The sequence below is a fragment of the Limulus polyphemus genome, unplaced genomic scaffold, assembly GCF_000517525.1.
Source record: "Limulus polyphemus unplaced genomic scaffold, Limulus_polyphemus-2.1.2 Scaffold4084, whole genome shotgun sequence".
NCBI lineage: Eukaryota > Metazoa > Arthropoda > Merostomata > Xiphosura > Limulidae > Limulus > Limulus polyphemus.
Window position 1 is genome coordinate 57289 of NW_013669694.1, and position 12522 is coordinate 69810.

The following is a 12522-nucleotide window of genomic DNA, read 5'->3' on the forward strand; positions in this document are numbered from 1 at the left end:
CGCGACCCGCAGATTGCGAGTCGAGCGTCTTATCCACCTGGCCATGCCGGGCGCTAACATAAGAGGAAGAATATATGTGTTTTATACACACATCGTAGACTTAACATATTATAATAATATCTGCTTACGCTTGAAATCTATGGGTCAGTTTGTTTGTTTGTAGTTAAGTGCAAAAGCTACACAATGAACTTTCTGTGCTCTATCCACCACGAATATAGAAACCCTGTTCGCAGACATACTGCTGAGCCACTGCTGGATCAGATTAACCTTATGGTTTCAAAATGTTTTACAGGTTAAATATATTGTTAGTAAGTTACAGTTTAGTAAAACGACCAAGAGAAACTATACCAATGTAGAACTTCGATAAAACCACATCAAAAAGAAGATGAACGTTTTTATTCAAATGTTGAGTGATAAATCCAACTAACAAGTAAACAAATAACTTTTGACCTCAATAAATATTTACAAGCGATATAACATCCAGTACTTCGCTTTTTTATTTTCTCCGGCAGATCTTATAATTAAATATGCTCGCATGTGACTCGTGAAACAAACAAAAAAACAACATGTGACATTACACTATCTTAACTAGCTACTTCGGATACATTTTTGTTCTGAGAATTGTCTCATGACACTAAAATTAGTTGTGTGTAAGTGTCATGACACTGTAAACTTAGTTGTGTGTGAGTGTTAAAGATAATTTGTATTATTAATATTTTGCCAAGACCTTGAATGTGTCGCGAGAACATAGTCTTGTTTCAATGCTTCTAAAATTCCCAGAAGATTGGGCAGAATATATGACACTCGAGTGGTCAATCATTAAGTGCTTTTTTTGTTGTTTTTCTGTACGGAAACCCAGTTTCTATTGATAACATGATACATATGGTGAAAATTAGATATCAAACATGGTCTATGATAAGATGTCCATTCCAGTAGAATCAATTGAAAAATAGACTTTGTACTTTCTTATAGATAACTTTAATCGTTTTCTGTGTCATGTGTACGTGTTAACCGAAACCGAGTGACACGTTTACGTGCAGTTACGAAAAGCTTAAATAGCTTATTGCAAAAAACGACAACAACAATAGTACACTCTCGGAGTAAAAATATTACTTCATATGTTTTGTAGTATTTTATAGCCATAAACTGTCACACGTTTGACGATGACGCTTTGAGCTCTGTGCTAAGTTTAGGCTTTTTTGACATTCTCATAACTAAGTCTTCTAAGCAAGTTTTATACACTTATAAAAAATGTTTTTGAATGATGTGTTATGCTTATCTGTTTAATTTGCAATCTGAAAGGGAAAGTTCCTAGAATCCTTAACAGTTGTAAGAGTCATCTTACAGAAACATTTCTAATGCTTAATTTTAATTTGTATACCTTTTCGATATATAACTGAAAAACAATTTAAGATTTCGTCACAAAGAAGAATAAAACCTTCAATATGTCAGTTTTCTAAACTTTGATGCGTGAATTGATCCTTTTCCTGCTCATATTCCTGAAAAAAATACTTGCTCATCACCGGTTTAGTGTTATGTTTGTTTTCTAAATTACAGTTCATTAATGGTATAATATTTTACGTCATTTTGGTGTCAAAAAGAGTCGTTGAATTTTGTCAGAATGTAACTAGGTACATAAGTTTCATTAATAGTCTGTAAGTACTTGACAGAAAACTTGCTTTAATACAAATAAAGGCATAAGTTGTGTAAAAATGTGTTCATTATTGAAAGAAGAAACACTAGTTCCATCGTTCTCAGATTTTATTTTGACCATGGCGAGGTAGATAGACTGGTGTGTTTGTTTGAAGTTAAGCACAAATCTACACAATGGGCTATCTGTGCTCTTCCCACCACGGGTATCGAAACCAGGTTTTTAGCGTTGTAAATCCGCAGACATACCGCTGTCCCACTAGGGAGCAGACTGGTGTGTATCGTGCATTAGTACCTGAATATAGTAAAATTATGTGACTTGGTCTAAAAGATATTCGATCAAAATAGTCAAGTTTATACGTTGTTTAATAATAGAAGTTAAGTGACCCGTGTATATATATTATTATTGAACTGATGAGATCAGTTGTGAAAACTGACTGTAAATGATTAAAAATCTATTAATATGAGTATTTTTTATTATTTTTTTTGCGTTAAGTAGAACGAAAATAGATTTTGGGTTTAACTTGTTTCGGATATTTGCCGTCATTACTATTTGCTAACTCTTGGGATGTTCTAATCGAATAGTGGGATATGACCAAATTCTTATAACGTGGAACACAATTTTCTGCAGCAATGGGACGCGAACCATGGACCTTCGGGTACACGGCTGGCACTCTAACCACCAGTCCATGCTCAGTCTGTAGACTTTAGAAGGACACACTTAGAGAGGGAGAAATTTGGTTAATGAGCTCCACAACTATGATCATTCTAATACACTACTTTTATGATAAGTAAGATTTTAATAGAGAACAATTCGTTAAAATGTTGTTGATTTGAATGAGTTTTTACTTCCAGCGAATCCTAACTGACAGGAACTCTTCCTTCCTGTACCACAGTAGATAAACCCATTGGCGCTGCCAGTGTGATGAAGGATAGTGAGTAAAGTTTATATGTTCAGTGTCTGTTTGTTTGTAATATTGATATATATCAGAGTAGTATAGCAGCCACCTGTGAGTCAGCCAGTCATGAGGCGGAGCCGCTTCGTGTGCTCTGTATTCTCTCCAACCTTTGCTCTCGTTTAGTCTGTCTTTCTCCTTCTGCTCTGCGTGCGTTGACACTCAGTCACTATACGAGCGTTCTTTAATCTTGTAGCTGGAAAACAAAGCTTTTATTAGTTTCAATAAGAGGAAGGAGTTATCAAAAATGGATTCCTTATATTTCAGAGTATGAAGATTCATGGGTTGGTTTTTGGCTTTGGCAAAAAAAAAGAAGAAAGATTGATATTGTTATCAGGTATATTTTTAATCAGTAGGCAGTATTACCAGTAGTTCACGTCATGAACCGGTACAGAGTGATTGGGTATCTTGATGGTGATAACTTTCTAAGTGATGAGATAGCAGTTTTGTCTTGGGCTTCATGTATAGCGGAATAAGCCCAATTTCTAACACAACGTAACATTCCCAACTGTTTAAAATGAAATATTGTTCAGTAATTACATAATTTCGTATCTGGTGGGTTTACAACCGAAGTTTGAAAACTCCTTCTTAACAGCCCCTAATGATATCTTCAACTTTTTTCTCTTGTAACTGAGAACCTGAACAAGTGCCTAACTCTGGCGTTCTTTCCATTTTATATGGGCCCCTTGCAGCCCTTCTGTGTCTCTCCACCGATGGACCAAGTTCGTGAGTTGATGAATCATTGTTCGGTGCCATCCACGTCCGACGCTACAGCCACCACTGTCCCAGGTCCTGGCGGGGCTCCTTCTGCTCCTCCGGTACCAGTGGGGTGCCTCGGAAATCGCATGCTGTCACGCAACGTAAATGGCACAGGTAAGTAAACACTTCCATGAATAATTCATTGATAAATCCATATATCATTATATTTGAAAGTTTTATCTTAGAAATCACATAATATACACTTATATATATTGTTTTTAAGGGCAAGCTCACACAATGGACTATCTGCTTTGTGCCCACCGCGGATAGCAATCACAGAATTATATTCAACACATTAACATGCATATACAAAATGTCTCTCTTATAAAGAAAATTTAGACATATATTATTTTTTTATCGTTGTGTGAACATCCTGTATTGACTGACACGTCTCGCAGTTTTATTTTTTATCGAACTTGTACACGTTGCTCCAAAATGTCTCTCTTATAAAGAAAATTTAGACATATATTATTTTTTTATCGTTGTGTGAACATCCTGTATTCACAGACCCGTCTTGCAGTTTTATTTTCTACGTGTTCTTCCAAAATTTCTCTTAGATGCAAGCGGTATGTTCACACAATGAATATGTTTTCCTTCTAACATCTCCATTATGTACGAACAAAATGTTATGTCCTAGGTGCAAGAGATATGTGTACTCAAGCAAGCCTTCGCTTCCCTACAGTAATGTATATATCTCATTCACGTACAGAGATAACAGGGAAAACTATTCTCGGCGAGGTAAATATATATTAATGGTTGTTGTTTTTTTATCGAAATTTTTCCTTTTAAGTTCATCTATATGGAAGAGCGATTTAATATATATATATATATAAATATTTCGTGCGACCAACATCACATCCGGTTCACACGTCATTTTAGCTTAGGCAAATGAAATATGAGCTAATCTATGTATTTTTTGTGTGTTTATTTAGTATTTTCCCGAGTTTTTGTACAGTACTATGTCAACTAGTAAATCAAGAAATTAAATTCGGCATTAAAGAACTCTTAAAGCCCAGAGTGAAATTTCCCCGGTATTTTCCAGAACTCACTACCGGCTCCTTTTGAAATTCCAAGGGGGGTAACCTCTTCTGTTTTTGAAGCCGGTACCGAGTTCCGTTATTTTTATATTTCTTGGCAGTTCAATCTGAATAGTGCATTAAGAGTTAACGCTAACTTGCGGGAAACTTGATGGTTCGTACACTGCGAGGCCAGATTCGGGCAAAAATATCTACATATTTTTTAAGGAGAATTTCAACACCGCCTAGGAGCCGAGTGGTTTCTCATCAGTTTTCATTTATGGACTGTAAGACTTTTAAGTTTACAAATACCTTAAATATTTGAATATGATTTAATAATGTGTTTTCATTGTAATGTTGCATAAAAAAGAAACTACAAATAGACGCTTTTCTCCATTTCTTAATTTATTTAATAATTTAGTTTCATAGTTGTCTGTAGCTTATTCCGGCCAAGAAATGCTGTTACCCCTGTATTGTGCTCATAATCCTTTAAAGTTCTTTATTATTCAACTATTTTCATACCAAGCATCAACCAGTATGCGTTAAATCTAAAGGATAGCATTAATAATCTGATAAATGTAGTATTTATTATGTGTATTTTATATCGAACATGATACCTTAGTTTTTTTTAACTACACTGTTGAAAAGTGCCTTTTTGGCCATTTTAGACAATTTAACAATAGGTTCGAAAGGATATTAAGAAAAACGAAACACCCTAAACAGTTAGTTATCACACTTAAGTAATGCTTAATTCTTAATAAGTCAGAAAAAAATAACAAACCAACTCGCTAAACGATATGTGCATAATAAGATTTATAAGTAAAATACTAGCACGTTAAAAAAGTGTATGTATATTACGTTTCAATTATGAAGTCACAAATTGAGAAATGAAACACTGTTATCACGGAGTTACAAATTGAGGATTGAGAACCTTGTTATGTAATACATATATACGTGTATGTGTGGCCAAGTCCACTTGTTTCAATACACACATATATACGTGTATGTGTGGCCAAGTCCACTTGTTTCAATACACACATATATACGTGTATGTGTGGCCAAGTCCACTTGTTTCAATACACACACATATATACGTGTATGTGTGGCCAAGTCCACTTGTTTCAATACACACACATATATACGTGTATGTGTGGCCAAGTCCACTTGGTTTAATACACACACATATATACGTGTATGTGTGGCCAAGTCCACTTGGTTTAATACACACATATATACGTGCATGTGTGGCCAAGTCCACTTGGTTTAATACACACACACATATATACGTGCATGTGTGGCCAAGTCCACTTGGTTTAATACACACATATATACGTGCATGTGTGGCCAAGTCCACTTGGTTTAATACACACACACATATATACGTGCATGTGTGGCCAAGTCCACTTGGTTTAATACACACACACATATATACGTGCATGTGTGGCCAAGTCCACTTGGTTTAATACACACATATATACGTGTATGTGTGGCCAAGTCCACTTGGTTTATGTTTGTTTTCCTTATTTGAAAATGTTGCATCTGATTTTGTTAGCAGTAATGTTGTAACAGTAATGTTGAATGTTATAATTACCCTGTATAATTAAATAAAATAAGAACGATAATTAAAAAGACAATTTTACAAAATGGCCAGTTTTGTTCGATGCAGTCAAAACTACAAGTATTAAACTTAATCACAGATGACACTCTTCTTTTCAATAGGAGTTAACAGGCGGTTATTACTCCAGAAATAATTAAAGATTAACAAGTAACTGAAACTCAATAGTAAAAAATAAGCTTTTTATTATTGGTTATCGGTCAAAATCACAAATGGTTGTAATAATTTATTGAGAACGTCAATGTTTTTAGCTAATTCAATGAGGTTGACTGGTCGCTATCTCGAAGAGGTTTAAGAACTTTGTTTGCTGTAACTGTTTTCCCTGTAACTTTACTGTTTTCAGGTCGTTTTGTTCGTTTTGCACTCTAACCACTTGCTTAATCGTTTATCAAATCGGGCATCTTTCTGTTTCTGTAGTTTATTAGGTTCAAGAGTCAACAAACGTTTTTACTCTATAAGGACTAATCTGAACCAGTATTCTTGCTTTTCATATGGCCCGAATGGTATTGACATGTCGCAGTTTTGTACGTTTTTCTTTACTAATGGGGCTCAGTTATATCTCCAAAGGTTAGCTACATCATTACACCTCTGTTACGGCATAGTTCTGGTTTTGAGCTAGTCTGACAACTTGTAACTTACCTGTTTATGAAGTATGCAAATTTATGTGTATTTATTATAATATCTGATAAAACAGCCGGAAGCAGGGTTGGCGAGAGCCATCACTGGCGCAGGGAAAAAACTGCTATGTGCCCCCCTCCCCGAACAGTTTTTTGGAATGTTGCCGCGTACACCCGTAAGTGACTGAACCCCGCGGAAATATCCCCCGGCCTCCCTGTCCTCTTGGTGGGCCTAGCCGAAAGCAGTATCATTTTAGCAGACATTTTTCATGAATGGTTTAAATTGATTTAAGTTATACTTTATGTGTTGACTTCACAAAGTTTAGCTTAAACTCTATGGGTGAGCAGACTTGACGGACTTACAACGCTAAAATTCGGGGTTTCGATTCCCCGTTGTGAACAGAGCACAGATAGCTTATTGTGTAGCTTAGCGCTAACAACAAAAACCTCAAAATGCTAACCGCTAGTTTGTTAAAAGTAACTATGAGTTTCTAAGTGGAAAAAGGCCTAAAAGTTTTTCTTTGGTAAATTTATTTTGATTCACAAGTAACTCTAAAACTGAGTGGACACTTGATTTTGAGTACCATCTGATCCACTGGAAATTTTGATAGTGATATTTATTTTGTAAAGATAGTCAAATATTTGTCGTTTTTACTAATTTTACTGTGAACTACAGTTCGTAGGCAACTGAAAGTGTCGTAGAACAATGGAAATTGGCTTTTTGTTAACAAAATCTTGCTTAAACATTAACTAATTAACTGTACACATTACTGTGTATATCTGTCAAGAGACTTTCACATCAAAATTTTGTGCTAATTTGCATAGTAACAATTATTTGTGTATTTTATAAAAAGGCTTGAAATGAGATGACTTTCTCAAATATCGCAGTTCACGTTTGATAGCAAATTTCTTGATTTCGAATTAAAAGTCATTATATGTATGTCTGTGTGTATTAAGAAAAATCAAAAATTTGTTTGTTTTTGAATTTCGCGCAAAGCTACACGAGGGCTATCTGCGCTAGCCGTCCATAATTTAGCAGTGTAAGACTAGAGGGAAGGCAGCTAGTCATCACCACCCACCGCGAACTCTTGGGCTAATCTTTTACCAACGAATAATGGGATTGACCATCACATTATAACGACCTCACGGCTGAAAGGGCGAGCACGTTTGGCGGGACGGGGAAATCAAAACATAACAATATTGGAAGTGAAACTCTAAATCTGTGACTCGCAACATAATTCAGATTATCTTATTACAAATTTCAGCTTTTACAGATTTATTTTTAAAGCAGGTATGACGTTTCTATCACTGGCACGATCATTCTCAAGTACACAATTAAAGAAACGTGATCGAAACGTCGTACCTGTTCTAAAAACGAATCTTCCTTACTGTAGAAGCTGAAACTTGTAATTCAATAATGCTTAATCAGCAAGTAAACTCAAAACGAAACTAAAAATTCAAAATTGTAATAATATTTCGCAAAACAAACCCAGTAACACAAAAATATAAATCAAATTATACTATTTGTTAAGAAAGTACACTATATATCAATTAATTAATATGTGCTGATAATAGTTTATATAAGGTATAACGTTCGTAGTTAACTATTGTTTTTAGTAGCTACATATTGTGTTCGTGATTAAGGCACATTGTTTCAGTCAACTGAGTTGTATTAGCTGAGTTTGTCTAAAATGGTGTGTTTGGTTTGTTGAATTTCACACACAGATACTCGAAAGTTGTTTGTACTAGCTGCTCCTAATTTTGAAGGCAGCTAGTCAACACTGCCAACTCTTGGCCTACTCTTTTACTAACGAATAGTGGAATTGATATAACGGTCCAACACTTCCACGGCTGAAATGGCGAGAATTTTCGGTGAGTCGAGCGCCCTAGCCTCCAGGCAAGCTTTAATATGAGATGGACTGTCCTCCCGTCCGGAGATTTATTTCGCTAAATATTATAATTTTAAATTTTGTTGTGAATGACAGTTTTAATTTTGAGTTTCACCCACTTTCAATATATTGGTTATGTTTTCTATACCTTTTCGTCACTGTTTATATAAGTTTGAATTTTCATCTCTAAACTCTTGATTCAAATTACACCATTAGACTATATATATCGAAAATTTAAACTCCAGCTGTAGTAAAATTTTATGGTTAATGTATATCTATACGAGCCCCCCAGTGGCACAGTGGTTTGTCTGCGAACTTACAATTTTAGAAACCGGGTTTCGATACCGGTGGTGGGCAGAATACAGATAGCCCTTGTGTAGCTTTGTACATAATTAAAACAAACAAACAAATATCTATACGAATAGTAAACTTAAGACTTTTGTTATTGAGTTACCGATTTTTATGCAGCCGTTATTTTACTGCGCTATTTAAAAAGAGCAGTCAAGGCATCAAAGTTGCTTTACAGCATTCTGTAATTGCTTCTATGTTCTGAGTAACGATTAGCCATCTTGTTTGGCTTTCTTCAAGAAACTTCACTTTTTCACACGTTATAATAATTTTATCCATTTGTTGTACATTCTAAAATGTTTTTATATTCGTTAATGGTCACGTAAGACAGTCAAATAGAACAATAGTACGAACTGCGATGTTGAAAAAGTAAAATACATTATCTAAAGTTAACTAAAAATATTAGGACCCACGTAGTAGCAGGGATACGCTGTCTATGAGATTTAACCTATATTCGTAGACCTCGTGCGTGGAAGAAAAATAAATAAATAAAAATTAAGAGCAAACGTGGATGCTCAAGCTCTTCAACGTCCCACAAATAAACTACATTTACCATCTATAGTCAGTTAAGGGAAGGAGGTTACCCCTAATAAAACATAATTACAAAAATAAAATTACAAGTTGGCCTATAAAAGTTGCATGACTATATTAGTAGTAAAGAAAAACCTACGATGTCAAAATTACTGTTCTTAAAAAAACATAATGCGTTTCGTTTAATAGTGTGTGTATGTTTATATTATCAAATATTTCCTTAGACTAGAGTAAAAAGGAATAGTTTAAACTATAATGTGTTTCTCGAACTACTTTGTTTATTAACCATTTTCGTAGCCCGGCATGGCCAGGTGGATAAGGCGCTCGACTCGCAATCTGAATCCCCGTCCCACCAAACATGCTCGACCTTTCAGCCGTGGGGGCGTTATAATGAGACGGTCAATCCCACTATTCGTTGGTAAAAGAGTAGCCCAAGAGTTGGCGGTGGGCGGTGATGACTAGCTGCCTTCCCTCTAGTCTTACACTGCTAAATTAGGGACGACTAGCGCAGATAGCCCTCGTGTAGCTTTGCGCGAAATTCAAACAAAACAAACAAACTATTTTCGTAGATTCGGCGACTACTCTTCGGGAAGTTTTACTTTTTTAATGACAAAATGTATAAAATCAGAAAAATAAAACTACTTATATTTGAAAAGCGGTTTAAAACTGCTCCAAAAGTAAATAATAATTATTCAAAACATGTTAAAACACAAATACATATCACTTTAATAATAATAATAATAACTTAAACGATAGAAGTTTAAAATGATTAGAAATTTAACATTACCCTTTGTGTTAAACATTGATTCTTAAGACATCGTTAAATTAGATTAAAAACAAAACAAAAAATATCCATAGAACTCTACCTACGTAATTTAACATACGTGTGATTTTAGAATACGGTTCAAGTGATCTTAACCTCTCAACTATGTTACTTGAAAACTTTGTCCATAACCGATTTAAATTTAACGATTCAGAAATGGCCAATAAACAAATATTTTTGAAACTTTAATATTTTCCTCTTTCATAAAAATTTCAAAATAGAAAAACATTAAACAATGCTGTTAAAATGGCAAGAAGAAACGAAGGAAAGGGACAATTTTCTCACGTGACATTCATGGATATTTTTTGAACTCTTAGGTTAACTCTTTCTCCAACATACAGATCGTACATTTTAAAATACAAATACCATCTTTAGAATTGCAATTATAAGTGATCTTTGTCTCAAACAGCTCCTCTCTACAGGTTCTAAAATGACATTTCCTTGTTGAAGGTATTTGATATTCAGAAAGCTACTCCCTTGTAAATCTTGTTACTTAAGTAGAACAAGATAAGTAAAAAAATTGGGAAGTTAAAACTTGTAAATAGGGATCTTATAGTTTGAGTAAATAAGGTCTACAGTATCTCTATCTTTGTTTCCTTGTTTTTCTAATATCCCTATTTGCAGATTTTTAAATTCCTAATTTTTAATTTATCTTGTTTGTTGGCTTTTTTATGCTCAACTATGGGCAAAGAATTGCTAAATAAGGTAGCTAACTTTATACATTGTAATGATAAATATACATAACTAGTAGCTAGACGATACGGTTCATGATGATTTAGTGTAGCTATTGACTATTTGATCGCATTAGTTCGAGATGTAAAATTGTAAGCTGCAACTGAAGATTATCATGGAGATTTATTTGAGAACATAGTGAGATTTTTTAAGTTTCTGTGTAACTAGATTCTTTATACACAGCAATGGGCTAATATATGCCTAGACTAAGACACAACCCCACTTAAGTGAGTATAACATTTTACCAGAAGAAAAGCAGCCTTTTCAAAGAAAACATATACGTCTAAGACATCGCTTTAAATTTATCTTCTTGTCTTTTGAGGTAATTATTCTACAAATGTGTGATAAAATTTAATATTATGTGTATTTATTTATTTTTTTACTCATTCACTTCGTACATAATATAGGGGTTGGCTCCCTAAAGACACCAACTGTAAAGTGTAGAAAGCATTAAGTATCTACACGTTACAGTCGTTATGACGTTATTTAGATTATGTAAAATATAGAAGAAACAAATCTACTTTTCAATACCCCTACGACCTTCGCAGTACCTTATTTAGTATTCTACAAAAGGTTTGGGTGCAATATACGAAGCCGTGTTTGTTGTAGGCTGACAAGAGAATAATAATAAAAAGAAGAGGAATTACAAACGGATCGTTTTGAGCGGATTTTCTTTTCCTTTTTAGTGCATTTTTATATGTGTACAGCCTTAGCAGTCAATAGTAAAGGTTTTAAAGCATTGTTTGAACTGAATCTTTACTGTTTAAGGTGCTTTTTACCCGAACATTATATTAGGGTTTTGTGCGATTCTTTGCGATTTCTATTATGAATCGTTATCGTGGTTCTTGATGAAATACTTTTAACAGTGAAAATAGTCACACTGTCAAATTTGAACTCTGCAGCAAACAAAAATACAAGACTGGATATTTCAAGTAGGAAACTATATATGAAAAATAAATTAACAACTTATTTTGCTGTCTAACAAATCATATTAAAAAAGTTACAAACGTATATTGTGCAATATTACAAACAACAGGCTTAGCCGTGAAGTTGGAAAGGCCAAGTATGACTACAAATAGATATTACAATTTGCCATGAGATTGAAGATGGTGAAAAATATCAATTTAGTAAATATTCATTTTCTAAAGAACAGCTGAAACGAATTTTTCTCGATGTTAGTATACTGATGGTGCATGGACTAAATAACGTATATAAGCTACTTGTGTAGGCTATACATCAATACAAGCAGAACTGTTATCATTTTACAGTATAATGAAACGTTCAAGGCCAAATGTATCTCTTTTAAGTAAATTAATACAAAAAATTTGTTCAAACGAAAAGTAGCCCATCTTTCACTCGATTTATAGAGATTATTTTAAGTTTATTGTATTAGTGGAATAAGTTTACTCCATTTATTCCTGGGAGATGTGCAGACATTTTAAAATAATGCAAAGGGGAAGTTAAGGTTTTTCATAGAGTTATCCTTGAAGTTTCAGTTTGTTGTTCGTCTATTTTTTTTTTTTTTTTTGAATTTCGCGCAAAGCTACACGAGGGCTATCTGCGCTAGCCGTCCCTAATTTAGCAGT

The 12522-nt window shown here is 34.2% G+C and overlaps 1 protein-coding gene across 3 annotated transcripts in view; it reads left to right on the plus strand.

Moving 5' to 3' along the window:
- Positions 1 to 12522, plus strand: part of LOC111088591 — a 50866-nt gene that overhangs the window by 19275 nt on the left and 19069 nt on the right. The window contains exons 2-3 of one of the 3 annotated variants that reach the window (XR_002613066.1): positions 2506 to 2585; positions 3299 to 3479. Coding sequence is in view for 2 of the 3 variants with exons in the window: in XM_022399163.1 (XP_022254871.1) it covers positions 3284 to 3479 (196 nt within the window). In the remaining variant the exon portion in view is untranslated. Of the gene's footprint in view, positions 1 to 2505; positions 2586 to 2655; positions 3480 to 12522 lie in introns of those variants that run through there. The other 2 variants (XM_022399164.1, XM_022399163.1) reach the window with 2 other exon arrangements.